The following is a 26823-nucleotide window of genomic DNA, read 5'->3' as shown; positions in this document are numbered from 1 at the left end:
ACTGAACTGTCAAAACAACTTCAGCTTATCCAAAAACACCCATAACATGCTGGTTAAGGAATTGTTGTCTAATTTGTGCATCTCTACAGAAGTCTAAAGGAATCACTAGAGTGTAAAATTGCTAAATGAAGAAGAGGCATTGATCACAAACTACACTGAGCAGAGGAAGAGAGAAGCATTCAGCACTTCCTAACCACAACCATGACATGGATCCAATCTCAGCAAGACATTTGGTAAGAATCAAGTGCTGTCTCCAAAGCAAATGCCTTGTGTTCTCAATATATAAATAGGACTTGCTAAGTCTATGTTCATTGTTGCTTCTGTTAAACAAAATGGGAAGGACACATCATGGTTTTTGTCATCATCCACTTTCACAGAGGGCAGAAATAGTTTGGTATGAGCAAATACATGTTGTACTCTAAATCACTGTTACATAGTCATCCTTGAGAAGCACAGGAAGTTAAGCCATCAGGAGCTTTCTAAATGGTGGTACTTTGAGGATTATGCCAGTGGAATGACTTTCCACATTGCAGTCACAGGACATCCCTCCTTCTGCCTGATTCACAGTAGCAGGTCACTCTCCACCTCCAAATAACAGAAGCCCAGTTGACTGCTTCTCTGCAATTTGTACATAATTCTGCATATGGGAAAAATGCAATAGTTTGATAACAGCTAAGCCCATACTGTATTGTTGCACCACATGGAGAGCAATGGCGAGCCAGAGAAGCTGAAGAAAGGACTTCTTGTCTAAGAGAAAAAGTGCTTGTGAGAGCAAGCTGCACTACATGGAAGCAAAGTTTGAGTGTGCTCCAAGCTCCACAGCTAGACAACACAGGAGGAACATGCAGGTTTTCTACTGTTACAGGCTATCTCACCTCATCTTTGCATTTCCACACTAACACAGCTTTACTTGGAAAGCACATGCCGTGCTTGGAATGGACTTTCTAGCCTCTGGAAAGATCCATTTTCCTTTCAAAAAGGAATAAAACTCATACAACACTAGCTTAAGATTCCCAAGTGCTGATGTAGCACTTTACAGGAGCCCTGAGATTCATCAGTTTTCTCCTTCATTCACACCATGGTGGTGCCACACTCTCTCCTAGTGTGACCCCTGATGACTGGCACCACTCCACACTAGGTCAAATTTGACAGATTGACTGCCTTCTTTTAAGAGTGGAGGTGAAAAAGACACAAGGAATACAATTCAAGAAAACATTTCGACCAAGCAGGATCAACACCAGGTCCCCTGCACTATGGGAAATTAGGCTAAACACCAGTGCAATTAAGTAGGTTTGCCTCTTGGGGCACTTCAAGGATTAATTACTCCATCAGATCACTTGAAAGAACACAAGGAAAAAGCAAGCAAGATGAGGACTCTAAATGGCTCTCCTTACCTCAGCTTCAGCAGCCCCATAAAAATAATCTGTTAGTCTCCAGTATTGATTTTATCTATGCTGAGAAGCTGTGTGTAAATTGACTTCTGCAATAAAAGTCATACAGTATGGGTACATCAAGCAACAGACACGCTCATGGTTCTCACCACATTTTTGTCTTACCAGCCAATTAAAGTGTTATTGGTTGGAATAAGAGACAGTTTTCAAATGTCAGTATTTCTTTAGTCAGAAGTATTAGGTCCTGTCAGATTTGACATTGGAGACAAGAAGTGTGCCTTCTGAGGCCAGGAGGAATGTTTTATTCAGTGGTATCAAAACAAGGGCTCTCGCATTCTGCAGAATCTAGGAGCAACGTAATCTTCTTGAAGAAATTTAGTCTGTAAGATGTTGAGAGCTTCTCATAGTTTGCAGCAAGTCATTCCTTCAAGTGGTGCCTGGGCATAGCGGTGTGTTCTACACAGTGATGGCTGCTGGACCTCTCCCTCCACCCAAGACACTAATTTCGAGCAGCAGACAGGCCAGGGACTGGCAGTCAGTTTTGGCCCTGGTCCACTGGTGTCAAGAAATATCAGCAGGAGTTCTAACACGCTTTAAAGCAGACACTCCTCTTTCCCAGGGGCGAGAGACACCACTTCTACCTTGCAGTCTGGGGACTTGCCTAGGGAGTGAAGAGTGCCTGAGGGATCTTTAAAATTAATTCACCAAACAGCTCCAGATCTAGGAAGTGGGATAATCTGCTATGACTATCCCACCACAGACAACAAACCCTGGGAGAAGGGAGCTAAAGACTGTATGGACCCCTCTTTGATTCAAGTGCTTCTTCTCACTGTCAGATTCCCAAAAAGGTATTTTGGCACACAGTCCTGCCTCCTTCTACTTGCTACATCCAATGCACTGCAAACTACTAACTCAGAATAAGAGCTAACAATTTGAATATCAAATGTAGTCATTACATATTTTAAGGTGAAATCTGATATAAACTTAAAAAAAACCAAACAGGAAAAATTGTTCAGAGACCTACTGAAAAAGACGACAAAGGGGAAAGGTTGTTTAGGTGTTTGCTTTTACAAAAGAAGTCCTGGAAGCTCCATTGCAGGCAACCCGAGACAAGACAGCCTCCAGATTAATAAAGTAAAGGATTGATATCTTGCTTCCTCATATAAATGCATTCTTTGGTTATCAGAATTACTTCAAGACACTAAAGCAAATCTTCTGCGTAAGAATTTGGTTTTGATAAACAAATAGCAGCTGGATACCTATAAGCAAGTCAATTAAATCTTTGTAGCTATGTAGACTAGTAAACTACTACTACAGTAACAGCTGAAGTAAGAGCCAAGATGCTTCTGGCTGCCAGTGAGCTAGTTCCCACCAGCACTCTTCCCCACATTAGTTTCAGCACTCAGAGAGGATTCAGTTTTCAATATTAAGAGGAGGAATTCAACCATAATCCAAATTTAGGGAGGTTTTTTTAACTTTCTTAGAAGACTAAGCAGTTTTGCCTCAGTGCACCTGAAACAGGAATACACAGTTTGACAGTAAGCCTAGAATGGCATGATTACTACCAGCATAACAAAACCAAAAAGACCAAAGAATTTATTCTAGAACATCTGGACTTCTTTTCTGACAAAAAAACCCGTAATGTGCTTCAGGTATTATCTTTTAAAATGTAAAGCAACCAATTGTAAAAGCTCAAGGCATTCTTTGTGTTTAAAGTAAATATGTCAAAATGTTATATATCAGTCACCTAAAGTAGAAAAAATCATTTGTACCATGCTAGAGTTAATTTAGGTATCTACTTCAAAGAAGTTATCATTCAAGTGCTAAAATAAGTTAGGATTTTGAGCAGCTAACATAATATATTTTCCAAGTACAGCTAAATGAATTCCATGAAATATTAGTGAGCACATTTCTCCCAGAGTCTGCAGACATCTACTCAAAAGACAGATTTTGTTATAAGGTAGTAAGTGACCCACAGCAGAATCACTGTCTTGATACTTACGCCCCTCTACTGTGGTCATGACTTGAGCCTGATGATGCTCAGAGTAAGGACAGACAGTAAAGTGCATTTATAATTTATTTAAACTTCACCCCAGAGTGAAAGTCCAGGCAAGTCCATCCCAAGCAAGCACTGGTCTTGTGTGTATGTCTTTCTATATTTTATGAAGCGGGTGGGAAAAAGCAGTGTCTAAAAGGTTTAAAAGGTATATTTAAATCTATGAAATAATGTGGAAACATCATATAACTGACTTACTCTATTAAAAAGTGATACCAAATGCAAAGAGCTTATCTGCAAATGAGAAGGCAGACCCTGTGACCTAGGAGATCCTTCCCAATTCTGTGTTCCGGAAAGTAATCCTATTAAGACAGTCCGATAAAAGGATTTTCATTAGGCATTGATTGTGCCATCATTTGCATTTATGAAGCCCAACACACAGGACTGAAGTGTGTGAACCCCTTGTTGGCAGCACACTCAGAAAGGTGAATTCATCTTAGTCACCACTGGAAGTGTCACCTGTAGACTAGCACCACTGCACAAGCTAGCCACTTACTTACCATTAGGCCACTTTAAATCAATGCTATCTTTTGTACTAGCTTTGCTCCACATGCTGAACAGAATTGCATTGAATTAAGCTACTAGCATTCTAATAATTAAAGACCTATAGTACATGTTATGATTTTTCTCCAGGTTTAGATCCACTAGATATGCGCTACTGATAAATATCACATGGATTGAAAAGATACAAGATGCCTTCTGGGGCTGTGATCTGCGTGTTCCCCAAAAAATAGTTTAAAGATGCCATGTTGAACTGGTTCCTAGAATAGATAGCATGCTCCCGGGGGTGGGGGTGGGGTGGGGGGGGGGGGGGAGGGGGAGTAACAGTTCTGCTATTCAAATGTGGTCCTCAGAATTAAATACTTATCACTTCAAAGAAGACTTGATTTGTTTCAGTGTGTACCTCTGCCCAAATGTTTCCTTCTTCCAAGATCTTTAACAGGCTAAATTTATTCTACCTTTGAAATATAGTCATACTGCTACTGTACGGACTGCATACAATTAAGATTTTTATCCCCCCCTTCTCCAACATTAGTAGCTTCTAGAAATCTTGACTTCGATCATTCCATGTGTCACACGGGGGGACAGCAAAAGAAACTGCCAGTGTTTTACCACAGGCAGCCAAAAGTTGCGGTGACACAGATGGATGGCCACGTCTAACCTACTCAATATGTGCTGTCAAACAGAAGTTTCTGGAGTTAGATGTAGGGTAGGGAAATAAAAAAGGAAGGGGAAAATGATAACTTGGCTTTCTTGTACTGCAGGTAAGACACAAGGCTGCTGGAAGAATAGATTGATATTACTGCTGCTGCTTTATCACCTCTGGTGACAAGAGACAAGGTGACCATAATTCAGACTGAATCAGGTTAGAGACGGGATAGCATATTTTTTTCATCAGCATCTCCTGTACTCTCAGAAAACTGCCTCACACATTATGCACAGTACTATGAACTACAAAATTGTTCAGGTTTTTTTGGTTGGATCTGGGGCCAAGTACAGTGTCTTTTAAGTGGCTGGACATAAGCTCATCTAAAGGGAAAACTACGAGAATGCAAACAGGAGTTCAGCCAGCCTTTGCAAGGCATGAATCAATAGAGAATTAGTTTAGTCTCGTGACAACCCTAAACTATCACACTACTTGTTCTTGAACTAAGCCTTCATTTAACATCATCTTTTTATTTAGATACAGCACCTATTTAGAAACATTCCCTATGCCTTTTAAGACAAGGCAGATGTGCCATGAAATACATATTTTCCTCATTTAAACAGGGTTATTTTTGTTTCAGGCATTTGCACAGATTAGATCAGCTAATGCAAAGCTATGAGAATAACAGGAAAGATCCCACTCTGTCAGAATACAGGGGTACAAGGGACCAACAGTGCACAAGTCAGCCCAGCATCTTCAACAAAGTGCAACATAACCAGCTCTCAGCTACCTGTGGATAGATCATCCATGTTGTAGTTTAATTATGCTACAAGTACAGACACATCCAAGCTCAAGTCCAAAAGCAACATAGATGATTGTGTGATAAACTTGAGTGGGAGAAAGGGGTAGATTAATGACCGATTCCCCCTCTTCCCCCTTCAGCTGTATGTTCACTGCATGATTTGCAGCATAGTTTTGCTGTAGCAAAATGCATCAGCATGACGATTTTTTTTTCTTAATCCACGGTTTTTCCATTGTATCCATGTTCTCTTCCACCCTCTCCCCACTCCCCACCCTTGTTACCCTGGATAATCAAGCACCGACTATATAAAGCCATTTGCCTAAAGGCAGCAGAGCCTTTGTAGCCACAACGGTTGGAAGCTACTGTTTATAAGAAGTACAATTATAAAAATTTAAGTGATGTAAGCAATCAATTATTTCTCTGCTATGTTATAAAACAACCACACCTACTGCTTCAAAAAGACCAGTTGAATCTTGAACAGAGAGGGAAAGGACAAAAGATTCACTATGGAATAGCTGATGGAAGATAAAGATTTATGTTGCAAAGCTTCTAAATTAGAAGTCAAGAATATTGCTGCTACTTAAGATAAAACAATGGACCATGACCAATGCAGAAATGACATCCAGACTATACAAAGCTCAAGTAGTAGAAAAATAATTTTCCTGAATTCCTTTGAGATGTAGTGCAAATTTTGCATGCAAAAAGGAGGAAAGTAGCTGAATGGTGGTACATTTCCTACTACATTAGGGTCTTTAGAACCTAAGGTCAGAGTTTAAGCAGCACATTTAGGGACAAAAGGCTCTGGCCTCATCACCGTCAGGTGCTTGGCACCCTCACAGGTACTTAAGCCCATTCCTTCTCTGAAAGCAGCAGCATGCATTTTACAAGGGTTGTTTTACAGCAACATGCATTTTATAGGCCATTTTGGGCTTCCTATTTTCTACTCTTGGGATTCAAATGCCTTTCTGTGGTTGCCACGTGATATAAGAAGCTTTTGCTACACCAGTGTTGCCTATGTCCAATGCATCTAGACTGTAATACTCGATTTCCTGAAGAAATCCTTTATTACGCTTCCTACTGACTTGCATCCTTTCAAGGAGTGTCACTCTAATTCCGAGACCCCTCTCAGTCTCTTTCCACTTTTGATCCGTTTAGAAAGGAGTCCACACACAATTACCATTTGTGAGATCTTAGTCCAAGTTAGAAGTCTACTGAAAGAGTCAGTCAGTCAGCAAATGTTTGCTTCTGTAGTGTTTTATTCAGTGGATTTCCTTACCAAACACCTTTCTGAGAAAAGAATAACAAATTTCAAACATTACCTCACCATAGCCTGAGGAATAAGTAGTACCTGATCATACCATCAGGTCCACATCACTACATGGCAGCCTTAGCAGCATGCTGACCAGGCTGTTTTGGAAAGGATGGGATGTTTGGGTGTGGGGGGAAGTGTTTGGCCCTGAAGTTCTTGCACCATTTTATTTGGCATTCTTCCAAATCCAAAGCAAAAGAGATCACTGGTAACCACGTCAACTGCCTCAGACACACAGGATCTGCAGGGTGTGCAGAGCCACTGACCCATGAGTGAGTGGGCTGGAGAAGATGGTCCATACTGTGCAGAAGGTCAGTGCCCCATATAAATACAGTCCCAAATAGAAGGCAGAGAAACAGCCACAACTGAGTCCAAACCACAGGATGTGCCCATTTGGATGCAAATGCACAAAGGAACTGATACCCTGTACAGCCATCCAGTTATTCAGCATATGCAGCACTGCTCTTGGTAGACCACCAATATCCATCAGTCTGCAAGTAGATTCAGTATTGAAAAAGTGTTCTGAAAATATAGTCAAGGCAACTAATTTGTTCAGAGCTCAGGGTTAAGTGACTAGAATCCCTCTTGCAAAAATCCATCCTTTTCAGAAAGCCTGACACAAGACAGACAACTCACCTTCCCGACAACCCTCAGTCCACCTTTCACACCTTGCCACTAGTTTTTCCACTGTGGCCAAAACATTTGTGCAGCAGGAGAGGAAAGGGAAGGCTAGGAAGTTTTTACTTTTACTTACTCTCTCCAGCCTAGATAAGGGCCTTCCTTTTGTCTTCTCCTGTCTAGCGCCAACCAGTTCAAATTGAAGCAGGTACAGACTGACAGACTCTCTGATGCTATATGAGGGACAAGCTGTCACTGTTAGCACATCCCAGCAGCTTCAGGAAGACGGCCAAAGAGGGTGTTCTCCAGCACTGCAGTCACAGAGGACCCAGGGGAAGGGAGCTCAATCCATGCAGGACCAAGTTAAATTGCTTCCTTCCCTCCCATACCCCACCAGTACTTTTTTTTTTTTTTTTAAACTAATGGCCACAGATTGGCCCTGCCAACATGAAATCCCTTATCCATTGCAGAGCTTCATGCCGCTCTCGTCATTGCGGTACCCGGATCAGGAGGTGGAAGAGAATCTTACATATGACAATTCTCAGTCCAGCATGGCTTTGTACTCTTAAAGGAAAGCCTTGAGGGGCTTTTATGGGCAGCTCTTCCAGCTATATTTTCTTGCATGCTGAATTTTTAAACAGACTTCCAGGGTATTTTGTCCTGGAGTGGAAAAGGCGTAAGCTTGGACATAATTCCCTATTACTTCCAGACCAACATCATATCCTTTGCCAAGCACTGGTTTCCATACATGAGGAGACATACTCTAATAAAATAGTTGATTATCCAACTAAGCTCAGCTGTACCTCATATTAGCAGGCAAGTCTTATATTCAACTTCTAGAGTGCAAAATCTAAGGGCTCATTTGATTTGTACATGCAAGCCTCTAAATTAAAAAACACTCAGCAACAAACCCATAGCACAAGCAAAATCTTTCTTCATTGTTTACTAATGCTGTGCAAAATCTGCATGCCCTCAATGCGCTCATTCCAGCATTCTGCCATTTATACCAAATGCTGTAATTCTGGGTAGACAGGACCCCTGAGCACACTAATTCACCTGCAAAGTTGAATGGTTTCTGGGGACAAATCCAGTGGCCCTTTTTTCTTCTCCATTTATAAATTTGTACAAGTTTGGCAGGTGCACACAACATAGATCATACAACTGGAAAACAAGACTGTCATCACTTTCATGCTGAACTACAAGTTGCAAACCATTAGGGAATGAATAGTGATGATGTAAGTTGTTCTGCGCAGCATTATTTAGCAATTCTTAACCAATAATGGACTGAGCCCAAAACATGAAGCATCTGTTGAGAAACTATTTTTAGAAACAAAATACCTAGTAAAGGTCAACAGTGCAGTCAGTTCAAGTCCTGCAATTAAGGCACTCCATTTTCAATATACTAATCTGTGACCACAACCTCAGTTTCAGCATTCATAGAAACCAGAACAAACAGGTTATAAAACTTCTTTTTTTTTTTTTTTAAATGAAGCAGCTCCAGGAGCAAACAGCCAGACTGACACTCACCTGAAGCACTTGACCCGAGTACATTAGCCTGACAGGTTTTGGTGCCAAACAAATCTTGCTTAAGAGTCTCTGGCCCTGCTAAATTTTTCTACCTTGGTAACCCTTTACCATTCAGGCCGGTTTTTATCCCTCAAGTCTGCATCATGTGGTAATAACTCTTCTAAAGCTGATCTTTGTGTCACGGATCCATGGTCAACATCAAAAATAGTCTCAAAGAACTCCTTCTACACTACTTCCCCCCAACTCCATTATCCTGCTCGCTGTCCAATTTTTAAAACTAAAACTGTACCACTAAAGACAAGATCCACTAGAAAAAGAACAGAAACAAACCTGTCTCCTTATTTCTCAACCTTGTCTCCTAAACTTTTTCACCAAGCCAAGACAGGCTTAGAGCTGACTTAACTTGCAAGTACTTGAGAGACAATGAATACATGTTTAGCTTTGAATAAAGGGAGTCTTTCTGCAAGTACCCACTTACTGATGAATCTCAGCATAATTTAATAGAAAACATTATTTAAATGGAAATAGTGAGCAGGCACTACATGTACACAGTCCCACAAAGAGACACCCAGGTGTTCTTGCAGACTTTCAGTGCACCGCGCTGCAAGCACCCTCTACTTATTTCTGCTCTTCCGAGGAATGGAGTGCATTACTCCTTAGAAACAGAGCTCCAAATCAGAATAGCAATGGAACACTGACACTGGGTAGCTCTTCCAGGATTAGCAGTTTGACGGCTATTTCTGACATTCTGGGAGATCTCGATTTCAGAACTTAAGCGTCATCACATCAGGAAGTTATGGTAGATCTTCCACAGGAGTTAAAGCGAGCAATTCCCACCTCCCCCCACGCCAACCTGCCTTCAGACAGGGTTTTTAACTGTCTGCATAGGTGATTAAGTTTCAGCCAAGAGCTACATCTGTAAGCCTCAGAGTAATTCAAGCAGATTCAAGCAAAGCATCTTGCATTAAATGGCTATTGTCTTTAATCACTACACTCATCATGCATCTTCAACTTTATTCTGATAGCACATTAATTGCTTGACCTTTTCACTACTGTCATCCGTGCTGACACTGGATAGAGTTCATGCATAACAGCAAAGAGCAGAAGACTTAAACGTTTTGCCCTCAACCTTCAATCTAAAAACATTTTCATCTGTTGTGTCAAACCATCTTTTCCCCTAAAAGTCACCTTAGAAACCAAATCGTCAAAACAGTTTTTACACAGCCACATATGGTGCCCATCTTAATGGGTAGCCCTCCTTCTAAAGCAGGCCTCCTATTTCAGTCAGAGGTGGCAACCAAAATAAGAATAAAAGATATTTTTTTTCCTCCAGCAAGCCAGTTATTTGAATACTGTGAAGAAGAGTAATAATTCCTCTGGACCTTGGTTTGGGCCCGTGTATCACACCCTTTCTTACACGCAGAACAACTATCCCTGTATGTCAAAAGCACACAGCAGAGCCCAAACAGGTCTGGTGGTTTTGAACGATGAGAGTCAAACCAGAGGCAATAGATCCAGTAGGCCTGCTACTCAGTGCATTATCAGCTCATGCAGACACAAAATCATCAGTTCATGCAAACAGTTGCAAGTACTTCTGACCTCAGAGAATCCTTGCAGGCTACAGGCTATGTGACCTAACAAATCATGAGGTTGGAGAGGCAAGTCACACCAAGATGGAAGAGTAACAACCGCTTATTTTTAACCAGAGTTTCCATTCATATCTTTCCTTCCCTTAGTTCATGGATGTGAATAGTTAAGGTTTAACTTGTCACATGCACATTTTTTACGAGGGCAAGTCCTTCTGACAAATTTGCTGATAAACTGGTTTTGAGATGAAAGGAAGTTTCTTTAAACATTTGTATTACGTATGTGCTAGATATTCAAGCCTGGTTATTTAGACCCTCACATCCACTTGAGACATCCACACCTCAGGGACTGTCAAACTCTTGCCCTCCTAGCTCTGGGATACCCAGGAGCCCTGGGGTGAGATGTTGGCTCCAGAGATGCTAGCTGCAAAATTCATGTTTGGCTTCAACAAATCTCACTTCAGAAGTCTCTAATAAAAGTGAATTAGACTACTGATGGGAAAAGTATGTGCAAACTGCAGTTTAGACTTAACATTTTGATCCTTTATAACAGTAAATACTTAAGGTGGCAGGGAGGCAGGACCCCCTGGGCACTAGAAGGTCTACACTTCTGAGGAAGCTTTGACAAAACCAAGTACTGGTACTTCCTTTACTTACGACATTCTCATCTCTATATGGAAGACAACATGTTGTTACTATTCCTCTGAATAATCCTGAAAAATCCTCCTGTTCACTTGTCCTCCACAGCAGAAAATTCATTCTGGCAACACTCACTTTTTGCCCAGAGCAACAGAAAAACAGGTTTTGCATCTACAAACTAGGTACCCCCTGCCCAGTATTTTCTATCCTCATCCTAGCGACCTTCTAACTGCTCACTGAAATTTCCTGGCTGGTACCTACCCTGCTCCCGGAGGCCGGGGTAATACAAAACCACGGGCTAGCGGAGACCGTACCCGCACCGGCGCCCTTCCTCCACAACAGCCGCCCCCGCGCAGCTCTCCCCCTCCTCCTCCTCCTCCTCCTCCTCCCCCCGCCGCACACCGGCGGGCTCCCTTCTAACGGGGACCGACCCCCCCGGCCCGGGGAGGGCGCCTCCGCGCCCCGGCCCGCCCTGCCCTAGAAGTCTGCAGGGACAGCGGCCCCCGGCCGAACATCGCCCCGGGGCGCACGGCTGCGGGAACCCGGCGCCGCCCGGTACCCCCGGACCTGCCGCAGGCGCCGGCCCCCGCCCCCCCGGGAGGAGAGGGGCCGCTCCGTGCGCGGCCGTGTGGCAGCCGCCGCCTGTCCCCAACGGGCGGTCCCTTCCCGTTCACCTCGCGGGGGGGGGGGGGACGACGACGGGGGAACACCTTCCCGCCTTCCCCGCGGGACAGGGGACACCTTCCCCCGCGGCGGGGCACCGCAGAGGCGCGGGGCGGCGGCAGGGGAGGGGGCGGCGGGCCGGGAATGTCATTTGGAGGTGGCGGTGACAGCTCTCCCCTGCCCGCAGCCGAAACGCGACTCGGGGCGGGAGGAGGAGGATGCCGGGGGGGGGGGGGGGGGGGGGGGGAGGCGAGGGCGGCAGCGGCGGGCGGGGGCACTGCGGCGGCCGCCCCGGGGGACCCCGCCACCCCGGCCCCGCACCTCGCAGCCGTAGAGCTGCCCCAGCTGCTCCACGATCCACTCCTCCAGCACCAGCCGCTTCCGCAGCTCCTTCCGATCGTATTTCACCGTCACTTTCCCTTGCTGGTGACGCCGCTGCTGGACCTGCACCACCGCCGCCGCCGCCGACACCGGGTCCTCCCGGGAGGCGCCGCCGGAGGAGCCGCCGCCGCCGCCGCGGGGGGGGGCTCTGGAAGAAAACGCGGTTCCCGCCGCCGCCGCCCGCTGCCGCCGCCTCGCTGCCCCCGGTCGCCACCGACATGCTCCGCTCCGCCGCGGCTCCCGCCGAGCCGAGCCGAAAGGCGCCCGCCGCTACCGCCGGGCCGCAGCAGCCGCCGGTTGCGCGTGTGCCTCGCTCCCCCGCACCTGCCGTTTAAAGCCGCTCATGGCAGAGCGGCGCAGCCGGCCCCGCCGCCGGGAGGGCCGGGCCCAAACCGGCGGGGGGCGGGGACAGCCGCGGGGCGGGGCGGGGCGGCGCGGCACGGCTCCGCCCCGCCCCGCCCCGCCCCGCCCCTCCGCGCCGGCACAGCGTCCCGGTCCCGCAGCGGAGCGGGGAGCGGAGCGGGCAGCCGCGCCGAGGGAGCCCCGGTGCCGGCGGCGGAGCCTCTGGGCCGCCCCGGTGCCAGCGGGGCGCGGGCGGCTGCCTCCTGGGCGTCGTCGGAGCCGGAGCGGCGTGTGGCCGCGGCAGGGCGATCCCCGGAGGCTCCCCGGGGACTTCGGCTGCCGGGTGGTGGTTTATGGCTTTTTTTAAGGAAATGGAGTGGTGCCCCGTCATGCACGCTACGTTTATAAATATTGTTTATCTGCGGCATTAAAACGCTGAATGCGATCGTTTTCTTCTCTCCGGGGGCGGGGGGGGGGGGGGGGGGGGGGGGATATATGCATGATTTCAGGGCAGTGAACCCAAACAGAAAGCAAATATTTCGAGCTATCAGCAGTTAGCGTAACAATTAGCCATTTGGAGATGGCCGTCCTTCTAAAAGGCACCGGTTAGCGTTAGTGTTTACAGCAGCTTTGTGTCCCGCAGGAGGCACCGCGTGAAATCACCGGTGGTCCCTCCCACGCACCAAAACCTGCCCGTGACTGCAAGCAAGCAGCCAAGATAACCCAGGCGCTGGTTAGGGGTCCCGGGCCATCCCCGTTAGCAAAGAGGTTTGCCTGCGACAAGAAGCAGAAGCCAAGCCCCTGTGCAGGCAGACCCCGGACTGGAAGTGCGCGGTGTCCCAAAAAAAAAGCTCGGGTACGGCTGTGGGGACCGTCCCCTGCCCACGCTGACCTGCGGGAGGATGACTTAAGTCAGCAAGGGGCAGAGGGGAAGGGGGCATGGATCGCTGGCCGTAATTACCTGGGCATGTCTGCTTCGGTCAAATCCTTGCTGCTGTTCGGCGTGCCCGTCTGGTTGCGGTGGCATTCCAGCCTCTTCTGCTCTCTGCATTTGACACACCGCTGAACAAGAGGCTAGCATGAGGCATTTGAGCCTCACCAAGCTATTTAGGTAAAACTCAGCTTGTGCTGCTAAAGAGGTCATAATCTAATATGATCAAGAGATAAAATCTTCTTATTGGTCTTAAATGCTATGATAGCTTTAGATTTTCATGTAAAAAAGCACCAGCTCTTCAAAGCAAAGCATACAAAGTTAAGTTCCTTATCCATATTTAGGGACCACATGATTTTCGGAGATACTGAGCAACTGCAAGCAGGCATCAGCGTAGTGCCCACTTGAAGCCTGGGCTGCAGGCAGAGCTTGAGAGAAAGCCACATCTCACAACTCTGACTTCGCCTGTCCTATCTGCTGGGCAGTCTTCTCTGCCATTACCCAAGGAAATCTCGACTTCCAGTTGCAGCTGGGTAGTGCTGCCTGCCTGGCTTTTATAAATCTGGGCTTGAGTAAATACAGAAAGAAAACACCATTGTCAACAACTTGTTCTTAAAGAAAACAAAAAGATGGAGAGGAGTTTTTGAAAGAGGGGAGCGGCTGTCTTTTAAACTTCGGTGTTTGGAGTGGCCTATAATTTGGGTCTTCAGCTCTGCATGTCATGTTGGAAGTCTGGTGCTGACGTTCTCAACCACAAAGCTTGAAACTTTCCTGTTTAGAGCATTTTCATCTTCATAGACTGATTCTGTTTTCGGTTGCTGAGAAAAAAAATGGATTAATGCAAAAGAAGGTAAATATTGCACGAAAGGCTTTTTAAAGCCATACTAAGCATCATACTTGCTGTTCCATAGGATATAAAGCAGGAATACCCAAACTGTCACCATAATAGGACATTTTCTGGAGCCAAATGAATGCTGAAGTGTTCCACACTGGAACTAAGCTGGCTGGAAAATACTGAGATTTTTGTTCCCTGCTGTAGCAAATATCAGGTGTACAGATGGCTAAAATATTCTCATTGACTCTGAGTGTGAGAATCCAGAAAGTCTCAGCTGAAGGACTTTTTCAATACTATTATTAATAGGACATTATAATCACTGCAGACATTTAAAAGCTGGCACCCGCTATTAAAATAGCACTTCTGCAACACTCCTAAAGTAGAAAATGAGGTACTGGTGATTAAAAAGCATGTCCTCAGAGGCTATCATTTCAACGTTACAATTCTAACATAATGCATAGTGGTTGGTAAACGTGGGTGGATGAGAAACTGGTAGAACTGCCAGCATTGTCATAAGGCAGTTTTATGTGCCATTGGTTTTTTCATTCAGTTTTCGAAGCAAGTGCATTCCTCAGGAAGCCAGGGCAAAAAGTGCTGCCAAGAATCTTTCCTGCAACAATTTTGCTTCATTTGAAAGAAAGATCTAGTTGTTTAAAAGTCAAAGTTGAGCAAAAACGTTTAAATCTGCTAACATCCTGGGAACGAGCAATGCAGCCCTGTGCGGGCACAATCTCTACTTCACTCCTGAGTGGCTGGAGGCGTATGAGAGCATTTCTTGGAGCTAGAAGTCTCCTCGCAAATACTTCTCCATACCACAACGGAACCATTAATGGTTACACCCATAACAAAGACATGAGTTAATGTGGCTGAGGGGGGAACAATCCTTCCCAACCCTTCAGCTCTGCTTTCAGACCTACCTTGAGGAATGAATTCGGGGCATAACAGATCAGGCTTCAAAGGTGAGGGTCTTCCAGCAGCTAAATCAAAATCACAGTGCTGCATTTCACCTAAAGCTAGTGGTTGATCAATAAAACCAAAGGAGAGATAAAATACACCACCACTGAAATACTGTGCTCTCTCAGTGTGATCGTGTCCAGGTCTCTCTCACAAGAACATTGTCTTGGGTGACAGCATAAGCAAACAGACAACATGAATTAGGAAACACCAAAGGCAGAGAAACACTTGCATCACCTGCACTTCCCTATGTTTCTTTCCCAAACAGTGGATGTGGGAATCTCTTGTGAATATAAGCAACATGAAGCTGTATACACTTCCCATGCACATATTGCATGGTCCTAGCCTGTTTTCCAGCCAAAGAAAATATTAAAGAGCATCTGGACTAATTTTTCAGGAGGCTTATGCAGTGAACCTTGAGGGTTCAAGGCCCTGAGCATTAATTGCTTGTTCATCTTTCAGAACCCTGTTTGCCAGCAGGTATATTGTCTTCCTAAACAATTGACACTTCTGTCAGTGCTGGCCACAAATGTCAGTGTTGACTCATTTCTGTGGCTGAAAGGTTCTTCTCTAGGCAAGCTTGCTATTTAGGAAACAAAGTTTAGGCTTGTTATCTTCAGCAATAGTCTAAATCCCCATTCTCCTATGCTGTCAAATACTACGCTGGCCAAAACCAAGACCCCTTTTTATAATGCTCTCCACAAGTTTTCCTTCCCCGGAGGCTGCTCGAAGGAAGGACCCCTAAGGCTTGCCTTTTCTCCACGGCTTTCCATTGTTTGATAGCAGCTTCTCTTAGATGTTTCCATGCTCTTTTCTGAACACCTTTGGAAATAAGAAGTGGCTGGACTCTGAAATAAACCAGTATGTGTCATAAAATTTCATTCAGTTTAGCATCTGTTATTTTCCCGAGGCATTTGCTCTTTAAGGGATTCACGTGTATGTAGTTTTGGTGGTTTCTGCTTCACATGATGATGTGTTCAGGAAGAAATTAGAGTCCAGCGGAAGACCCATAGCTGGAGATTTTCAGCAACCCAGAATTGTTTAAAACTGCAAAATACCCACCAGTTGGTGATTTTATTTCCTTATTGAAATGCTCATTAGCCTTTACATGTTCTCAGAATCATAGGAGTCGTTTCATGCTTGCATTCCCTGGCTTGCTAACAAAATACTTGAGTTAGTAGTTGCCAGGGAATCTCCTGCATGTGTAATGATAGACTCCATTATTTTTGCAATGCTAGATAGAGTTTGTCTACTGGCTACCCCGCCATTTAAAAGCTCTGCACAGCATCTCGTTAGTGAGCTGTGAGACTTCGCTCCAGGCACACTAGCAAAATTCACTGTCACGGGGCTTCTCTTTTGCACGATTATTGGAAACTTCCATCAACCAGATAGCCTGTCTTGTGCCTGGTGACTGTATCTGAGAAGTCTGAAGACACTATCCTGAGTTATTTAATGTTATTTTTGTGTGAGAAATGTGTTTCATCAATGAGGAGCCTTGACACCCCACTCAGCTCGGAGGAGGTTTCACCCCTGTGGTGTGGGTACTGGGGTCACACTTGTGCATTGCCTTGTCTGGATCAGCATTGCCATCCTCCCCATCAATAAGCAAAAGCAGTTCAGGGGGATACTGCCACAGTTCATAAGCCACTGCAGAAGTAAGCTTTGCTTTCATGACAGCGGTAGCCAGCATGTGTCAGACAGTGTGTAAGTGCCATTTTTGTGTCTCCTATTTGAATTAAGCTTGGGGCTATGAGCTGTTAATGGGTTCTGTGTCTCTAAGTGATTTTCTACTTTGCATGTCCTAATTAATGCCCCTCCCTCTGACTGGTAACTTCCTTGTGTCCCCACACGTATTATGATTTTGTTTTCATTTTCAATCGCTTTTCATCTGTTTGCGGTATTGATGTTCCATACTCCAAAGACACTGTGTTTGTGTTGATCTATCATTCCCAGCACTGCCAACTTTTTGTTCTTGCAGCCGTCCTTTTGATGCTCCAAACCCCTACTTTTTTAGTTTATTTTGCCTTTACGAAAAAGCTCCTCAGCATCTGGCTCTTACAAATGTTTCTTACCAATGGCTGCTTTTTCCTCTTTGTCCTTTCTTGTAAAGGACAGACTACCAGCTCATTTCTCAACTCCCTGCTGTAATACCTGTGGTCAAAGCAGTAATTCTAATACCAGTCCTATAAAATAATGACACAAAGCAAATATTTGTTACATTGGAGTGTTTGCTCTGGTCCCTCTTGCTTATGATATAATCTGTTTCTAGCTTGAGACTCTCTGATAATGAAACTGGAAGACTTGCATTTCAAGAGGAGATCGTTGGGTACTCGTGAGTTACAGAGGCCAAGCTACATTCAGGTACAAGGTAAATGCTACATGAGAGGGAGAAAAAATAGAAGGAAAAATAAATTTGTACGCATACACCCATTATGTCCTACATAGTAAGTGTGCACAATGACAACCTCTTCCTGTCTCAGAGCAGAGATCCAAGGATGGGATGTGACTGTAGCCTCATTTCTCCCCTGTACCAGTAGTGGCTGGAGACTGCGATGCCCTGAAGTCTGCCAGCAGTGGCTGTTCTTCTGCAGTGGAATTCCTCCAAACTCTTACCTTACACGCATACTGTAGGACCACACGATACACCTGTGTAGCCGCTCCCTGACAAGAAGGCTAATTAGGACCCCTGTATACTAGCTGTCTATGGGAGCCTCCTCTCCTTCCCCCAGTTCTGCCTGTGGCTGCCCAGCCGGCGTCCTCAGAGAGAAACCTGCCCTTTGGTCTCCTCCTGAGTGCATGTCTCGGCAGTTTGCATGGGACCCAGCGGCCATTCGGCTCTGGCTCTCCCAGCTGCTCTTGCAGCGGCAGTGGTGAGAGAGGACACCAGGTCCTTTAGAGCAGGAGGTCGCTCTGGAAGGGCTCCGGTTTGCAAAGGTAGGCAGTCTGGGTGCCCACTATTGGGTCTCAGAAAACAGCCAGAAATTCAGAGCACTCCCAACACCAAGTAGAAGTACAATATCTCTGAGCATCTCCGGCGCATGCTGTTCAGTCACGTTAGGATACACAGGCTGTGCTGTCATGGTACTTTGTGTTGAGGATAGGTAGCAACTAAAGAAGAAGTAGGTAACCTCTGTTTACTTGCTGTCCTAGTTTCAGCTGGGATAGAGTTAACTGTCTTCCTAGTAGCTGGTACGGTGCTATGTTCTGAGTTCAGTATGAGAAGAATGTTGATAACACCGATGTTTTCAGTTGCTGCTAGTAGTGTTTAGACTAATGTCAAGGATTTTTCAGCTTCTCATGCCCAGCCAGTGAGAAAGCTGGAGGGGCACAAGAAGTTGGCACAGGACACAGCCAGGGCACCTGACCCAAACTGGCCAACAGGGTATTCCATACCATATGACGTCCCATCTAGTATAGGAACTGGGAAGGGGGGGCAGGGAATCGCCGCTCGGGGACTAGCTGGGTGCCGGTGGGCGGGTGGTGAGCAATTGCACTGCGCATCATTTGTACATTCCAATCCTTTCATTATTGCTGTTGTCATTTTATTAGTGTCATCATTATCATTATTCGTTTCTTCTTTTCTGTTCTATTAAACTGTTCTTATCTCAACCCGTGGGTTTTGCTTCTTTTTCCCGATTTTCTCCCCCATCCCACTGGGGGGGGGGGAGTGAGTGAGCGGCTGCGTGGTGCTTAGCTGCTGGCTGGGGTTAAACCACGACACTTGCACTTGCCCTCAATAACATCAGCAATTCCTGGTACCAATAACCTATGATTGTTCATCTGAGCACCACCACCCAAGCTGTCGCTTTTATTTAGAAAGCTGTGGACAGCCCTCCTTTTTTCTGGAAGGGATTAGTGGGGAGGTAGGGAATCAATAAAGGAAAAGATTTGAAAAAAAAACCAACAGCAATACAAACCATGAAGCAGGGCTGGACAATTAACATCCCACAGCCTCTAGTAATATTGATTGTTGTTTTGCCCTTGAATCCCACTCTGCTTACATAGAAGTATTAACCCTTTGGTAAAATGCAAAGGAGAAAATGAATGACACACATAAAGTATTTGTGTTCGTCCATAAAAAGAGACAAACAAAAATATTAAAAGAAAGTATGGGTTAGAGAGTGAGACACTCCCAACATCTAGATTAATAATATTCTGGATCAGTCATCTCCCTGACTGGTACCTGTCACCTCTGCTACACACTCCATTTCACTTGCACTCAAGAAATAATGAAGAATGATAATAAGTTATTCTGCAGAGCTTGGCCAGCCTGTAGAGGAGGGACATAATGTGTTTTACCCATTTTGCTTGGCAATTAGTGGTGAGTGATGGCACTCAAGTGCTTAGATCTGGGGGAAAAAAACCTGAAAAAACTGAAAGCTAGACAGAAAGCAATCACTTAACAATTTGGGTGCCAACAGTCCTGCTTTGCCTCATGTCTCTGCACCTCAAAGCATTTTGCAGAAGAATGTATGCAGAGTGAGCCCAAGACTGTCTAAAAACTGGCATGCATGGGTAGCTAAAACCTGGTGCTGTTCCTGATTGTTGTACAAGAAAGATATGCTAAACTTCCCAAGTCCTTAACTACCTCCTTTGGGTAAGCAGGAACAATACTCAGCTCTTTAGCATGGAAAGAGCCTGTGGCCTCTCTGGCTGTAACAAGAGATGTCAAGAGCACAGAATTGTTAAAAGAATTAAGTAATTGATGCCATCCCAGTGCACGTTCTTTCACGCTAAAAGCTATTTTGATGGAGGAAGCATAAACAATCAAGAGGGCTAGCTGGTGAAAGCTATCAGCTATGGTTTGAATAGAGAACAAAATGAGGAGCAAAAGTAGAACAAGCTCTACTGCTCAGGTGCCTTTCTGGAAGATTTTTACGAGAGTGCTGAACATGCTTTTCAAACCTTAAGGATATTCCAAGTTGCCACTCAAAATCTAGTAAATGAAAAACATGGAGGATGCAGATATTGAAGAAAGGAGATCAGCAAAATGTAGAGCAGCAACAAAACTAGTTCATCAGTTTTATATGTATATCAGAGGATACAATTCAATAAAAGAAATGCAGATGCTCCATATTCATCTGGAGTTGTCAGCTGCACAAACACATGACTGGGAAGTGTGAATTTGACAGCAGTTCTACCACCAAGGACCAAGAGGATCTGAATCACAGGCTGAACATGAGTCAGAAACATGCTGTGGTGAAAAAAGCTACATTGCAATGGGATGTATAAAGAAGAGTGTCATGCATATGAGACATGAAGTAACTTTACTGTGTGAGGTTCAGTGGGTAAGGCCCCTGTTAAAAGTGTGAGATGCCAGAAGAGATTGGACCAATTTGGCAGAAATTGGAGAGAAGCAACTGGAATGATTGGAGGTCTAAAAGACATGCCCTTTCTGTAATAGCCTACAGGGAAAGACTAAAGGAACTAGAAAGATTTCATTTATAAAATGCAGAAATGTCAATAAAGCTGAGGGAAATAATGTGCTCTCAGTCTCATGTGGTGAGCGCAGGGAATAATGAGCTTAAACTGAAGCAAAGGAGATTTTGATTAAATGTGATGAAAAACTTTCCAATGGTAGGGATAGAGAAATGGCAAAATATGCTGCCTAGGGAGGCTGCGGAATCCACATCTTCAGAGTTTTTTTCAGAAAGAAAAAGGCAAATATTTGTTGTTTATTTATGTCTTTACAGGGAGAGTTTATCCAGCCCGAAGACAAGGAGATGAACCAGGAGCCTCTCAGGCTACGCCTGTCCCCCTAAGCTCTCCAGAGCCAGGAGCAGGCTCAAGCACTGGTACCCAACTACTAGCTAAGCTACCAGTTGCATCCCCATTGGAGCTCAGCCCTGCACTGGTCACTGTCCTGGGGACCTAATCGCCAAAAATTGTCCCCAACAGCCACTATGGACAAGGCTATCACATTCAGGGGGAAAAGTATTCAACTGCCCTCAGGGCGAAAGAAGAGGTCATGGCCCTGTTTCTTGTGAAGACATAGCCTAAAAGCACCCTCCAGTCCTAATTTCTCTGAGTATTTCTGTACCAAGCTATTTTTAACAAGGAGAATCCAAAAGCCCTCTCTAAATATGTGCAATTTAAATGAAAAAGCTCTTATGTGTACAACAACCATCCAGCTCTGGGGCATTCATGCAATTTTGCTGCACTTAGCAACTCGTATAAATAACATATGAAACGAAATATTCCATGTGCAAGCATAAGATGTTCATAAATACAAAATAGTTATAATAATTCATTGCGATATTACCAAGATGAAAGTACCAGTATCCTAAGTACTTTTACAAATCTGTAGCAAGAGACACTCCCTGTCCCAAACTTTGCACAGTATGGTTTGAGACAACAGAGCAGAGGTTAAAAACACGTGGTTGTGTAAGGCATTTGGTTACATAAAGGACATTTTTTTTAAGTGTAAAAATGAGATTGTCTGTAGTAATTTTCAGTAGAAGGCACAATTTAGCATTTCCTCCCCCACTTAGGCTTAAGTCATTTTCCAGGAGGTTCAGCTCAGTAATGTTTATACAACGGTATATGACTGCTTCAAAATTTAATTTTCTTGTAGGAATATACATATTGGTTAATCTGTTAAATGCCTGTCTAGATTGCCTCCGTTTAACAAGCGTCAAAGAATTGGGTAGTACAGAGATGATTTAGGAGCTTTTACCTACAGTTATTGTCCTATAGTTAACTTTCTAATTGTAATGGGAGGAGAGTGAAACACTGTCGGGTTCAATAAACACAAGTTACTCTTTTTAACTGTAGTCAACTTTAAAGCTATTCTGTCATTCTGGCCTTGCACGTTTCTAAGCACCACTGAGAGTTTGGGTATCAGCACTTCATAAAACTGTTTCCTAAAGTGAAATTCAGAGAAGTGTTGCAAAATGGGCTGACATATTTCTTGCAGCAGTGAAAATACCATCTACATCAGGCTTATTTTCTTTTTCTTTCAAACCACCATAAGAAAAACACCACAGGCATCAGCTAGTTAGTAACCTCTTAGTGCACTGACCTGTTTGATATCCACAGGAGGGTTAGTCAATATATTAGCCTTAGATAGGGTACCATTAGTAATTTATGCATGAATTTTATTATATAGCTCAATCTTCATCTGCCCCACAGCCTGCAAATGCCCCTCCATCGAACACTACTACATAAAATGTGAGTTATGAAAAAATGAAGTTATTAATTCTATTTATATTTTGGTCCTATGCAACGTGAAAGGCATGGTATTGAGATTTGTTTGTAATATTTTGCGCTTAAAAAGTGGTAGTATGTTACTACTTTTAAATATGGCATCCTAGCCAATGTTAAATTAACCATTAATCATTTAAGGCATTTCTAATGATTCTTATTCCTAAGCCCCTCTGTGCTGATTCTCAAAAACTCACTAGACTGACCTCAGAAAGAACCCTTGGCATATGAAGAAATCAGGTGTGGATATATGCTAGCTTCTGTGGGTTAGTACATTAGTAATTCACCTTTAAAGAACAGACAATAGAATGTCCCTGGTATATTGTAAATGGGAAAAGATTGCAATTTGCCATGGATCGTGCTGAAAATGGGAGGAGCTTAATGAATCAAACCAGGCAGAAATTGAATTTGATAAGATACACCTGCTAAATTATGTGCTTTCTGATGATGAGGCTGGATCTAAAGCAGCTGTTCTGGAAAACATAAGGTGACTGAAAAAACTAGAGAGGCAGAGCATATGAAAAAGATTGAATGTATGTTTGGTGCTATGTGGAATGGTCCTTCAGCTCAGGCATGCTGTTGTTGAATTACCTATCTATGCCTATTTTTTGATATATAAGTGCACTTCACACTCATATTTTTTTCTAGCAACAGTGCGTTTATATTCATCCATCTAAATTATTCCTGGAATGATAGATACTACAGCTCTGTAGCACTAGGAAATGAGGCAATTATAGGTAGAGTTAATAAATCCACTTTGCCCTCCCCTTTCAGAGCTGAATCCCAAGCCCATGGTTAGGTAGCTACATTTTGGACACAGTGCAGGAGGCACCTCAGAAGAGCAATCCAAAAAACCTCCTGCTTTTGCGGAAGATGCCCGAATTGAGTCCGAAGCGGTGCGCCTCGTTCAGAATTGCCTTGGCTGATTCTGAACGAGAGCTAGAACCAGCGTAGCAGTGTCATTGCAGCACTTTGTTTCGGTTTACATACCCCGCTTCTCACAGCGTGACTTCAGCAGAGGCTGTGGGGTGGCTAGAGCAGTCGCCTGGGAGGAGGCATTTTTTTAGCGTGACTCTGAAGCGATCCTAGAATCAACCTCTCCAGTTTTCTGTGCGAGTCCTCTTAATTATGAGGTTGCAATTTGGACAGTGGAAAACAAACATTTACGCACTACATTTCCTTAGCAGTTGGTAGCTCCCATCACACCCTAAAACGCTTCTGCCAGCAATTGTCTTGAAAAATACTATTAAACAGCCTTTCTACAGCTTTCTAAGTCAATAGAATTATTGCACTCTTTCATGGCTGGAGCCAGTGTCTTCCGCCAGGCTTTCTCAGTTCTCCTCCCTAGGATTTTGGGCCATAGGATTTGGCCGTAGAATTTTGGCCTGTGGTCTGTTAGTGAAAAAAAAAAAAGACCCTTCCATGAAAAGACATGTCTGACTTCATCTCTAGTCTGATGTACCTGCTAGCAGAAGCACATCCCTGCATCACTCAAAAGAAGGCAGCACAGTGCTCATCTGAGTTACATTTTTAGGAATCTCTTTTTTAAAAAGATAAAAAGAAAAAACAGATGTTCCCTATTGGCTGAAGGGAGGTGGAGAAATTAATTCTGAGTTTATTCCCTATATTGCACCATGCCTGGATGAATATATTAGACTGTACAATGTTATCATTATAAGAGTATGATATTAATGGCAGTAACTATTTTACCATTAAGTAATTCAGCAATAACCAGCTGTTTGTCTAATAGTGGTTTTACCCAGCTGATCTCCACCTTTCCTATATTAGCTATGGGATTTGTGAATCCTCTAGGTTCATGGATTAACATGACATGACGTTTCTTTTTACGTCAAAGCATTTACAGTATATTTACCAAAATTAACAGAAGGTTTTAAATAAGCACCTCTCTTCATAGCACAGTTAGGTTGTTTATTTCTAGTTTTCTTATGAGTGCCGTCATTAAATTTTGTTCCTCATAGTGGAGTTCTCTGTATTTTCAGTAAAGTCAGCTGAAGTGTTTTCTCTGTTAGTGTTCCCACTAGCCACAACAAATCTTTCTGTTGCTGCCTGTGCATGCTCTGACTGCCATTTCAACACTGACTCATGACTGAGAAGAGATTAAGACTTTGACTCAACAGGTTATAATCCTCTGCCTGCAACAGGAATGTCTCCTGCCTACAGAGCAAAGCAGGGCTCTGATGTCTTACAACTGCCAGTCCGTGCCCAAGGAGGCATGATGGCCACGTCTGATGCAATTCAGCTTGTCCTGATTAGATAGGGGGGAAAAAAAATACAGACATATCTAATTGAAGCACAGGAATTATTTTATTGGATTACTAACACACTTGGAAAATCTACGGTAACATTTATTATATAAGTGTTTGGTCACATGTGTAACCTTGCTCACTTCATTACACAGGATGAAGGTTGGAAACTGCATCCTGTGAAGCGGTTGGAGCTTTTCTTGATTGCTGAACAGGCAGCATTTTTCATGATCTTTCCAAATCATCCTTATGATTCACAACAATCTCCCTCTTTCTAAAGGTTTATATTATTGCACAAATGCTAAGAATGGCACCTGTTCTACAGAGCACTGCCTGCGCTTTAATATGTACTCCATATATTGGAATGCATACATTGAAAAAAACTTAAATAAAATGTAGCAATACACTTGCACAAAACACACCTCTTATATCTTCTTAAGTGGTTAGTTTCCCACCATCTGCTTTGCACATAATACTCATGCTTGTGGAGCAGCTTCCAGGATTTTGCCATTTCTATTGCAGATGCTGTGCTTTTTCCCTGTTACAATGCCAAGCTTTTCTTTAATTTGAAGAAGAACATACACAGGTTATACACTAGCTGACAAAGCTGAAACAGTGTAATTGAAGAATAATGATTTCCGTTGGAAACAGCTTAAAAAGCCTGCTAGGGCTACATCATATCAAGTTGGCAGATACTAATTCTCAATTGATATTTAACTGTCATTAATTTCCATACTGAAGTAACGTACCCACCCAATTTAGAAAAATGCCAGAAAAGTCCTGAGGATCATTATAAAAGCCCAGTTTTCATTAATATGCTTTGGAGTGTGGAACTGTACGCTGTGTTTTGCTTCCCAAAGGGCATAGCAGGGAGGAAGACAAAAGTAGATTTATGGCACTGATGCAACAGGAGGACCCTGCCTGGTGTCAGGGGACTCCCCGAAGCCACTCCACGACCCAGGCCACGCTGGGTACAGGGCATGGGCCATGTCATCTCTCAACACAACATCTACAGACATGCATCTCTGGTCCAGGTTGGTGTTATTTCAGTAAATACAGCAAAGTATTATTACCATTATTACTATTATTATTGTTATTATTTTCTAATTTTACCTCCTGAGTGGGAAAAATACTGATTTAATAATTTCTGTGATTATTCCTAGGACTTTTTCTCCCACAATCCTTTCCCCATGCAGAGTTTCGTTTGTGTGTTTCTGAGCCTTTTGCAGTGATGAGCCGCTTCAGAGAACTACAGAGCTATCTTCATTTAGCAGGGGGCTTTGAATTAGGCAATTAAACTGGGCCGCTGTGCTTTGCCTTACAGACTGGCCATCTTCTCTCGCTATTTTTTTTTGGCAGTTGATTTTGTGGCTGAAGTTCTGCAGTGTTCATTCATGTCTGTGCTTGTCACCTGCTTTTGCATCTAACAGTACAATTCTGTTTCCTGGAAAATTTTTTTTCCTGGTCTTCCCCTCAGCAGAGGGGACCTTACTGCACAGAGGGTAAAGGCTGCATCATCACCCATTTCACCTGGAGGTTGCCCCAAGCTGGGCCTGGGGAGAACGGCACAAAAACTCAAGCTAAAAATGGGTGAAAGGAAAAAAAAAAAACCAACCCAAAACTAGAAATAGCCCTGAAATTTGGGAAATAATCCCAGTGCAGCTCTGTTTATAACTCATTCCTGGCTTGTTTCTGCAGATGTCCAAAAGGTCCTGCTCTCACAGCACAGACTCGGGAAGGCTCAGAGCGGAGCCAAGCTGGGATACTGGTTAAGGCACGTCATGTCTGTGTCGTCTGCGGAGCCATGTGGCAGCTTCGGATGTGCAAAGCACCGCTATTTCCCCACGATGCTGCACCCATGCCCACTGCATGCTGGCATGCCTGGAGGCCACAGACGCCCAAGCAGGCTACCACACAGCTGGTAGAAGTCTTGCCGCTGCCTGTTCTTCAGATGTCCATCCTAACCCGACTCATCCTCTCTGTGCCCAGCATAGAGCCTCGGGATGAAAGCCAGCCCCACCGAAGCCAAAAGCAAAACTCCATCTGAGCAGATGAAGTTCAGCCAGTGCCTGGAGCCACACAGTGGGTCTCCTCATTCTTAAAGCCATGTCCCAGCCTTAGCATCTGTGGAAAAAAGACTGAGCAAATATGCAACTTCTTAGCAGTGTGAAGGCT

General features: G+C 44.2%; 1 protein-coding gene across 1 annotated transcript in view; it reads right to left on the bottom strand.

Annotated features, from left to right (window-relative positions):
• Nucleotides 1-12507, bottom strand: part of PPP1R14C (protein phosphatase 1 regulatory inhibitor subunit 14C) — a 53657-nt gene extending 41150 nt beyond the window's left edge. The window contains 2 exon segments of the mRNA XM_030023229.2: nt 12060-12263; nt 12265-12507. Of these exon segments, the coding sequence (XP_029879089.1) occupies nt 12060-12263; nt 12265-12339 (279 nt within the window). The 5' untranslated portion in view covers nt 12340-12507.
• Nucleotides 12508-26823: the final 14316 nt, after the last annotated feature.

The sequence above is a fragment of the Aquila chrysaetos genome, chromosome 8, assembly GCF_900496995.4.
Source record: "Aquila chrysaetos chrysaetos chromosome 8, bAquChr1.4, whole genome shotgun sequence".
Taxonomy (NCBI): domain Eukaryota; kingdom Metazoa; phylum Chordata; class Aves; order Accipitriformes; family Accipitridae; genus Aquila; species Aquila chrysaetos.
Note: the sequence above shows the minus strand (reverse complement) of the source record. Positions and strands in the feature narration are given on the sequence as shown.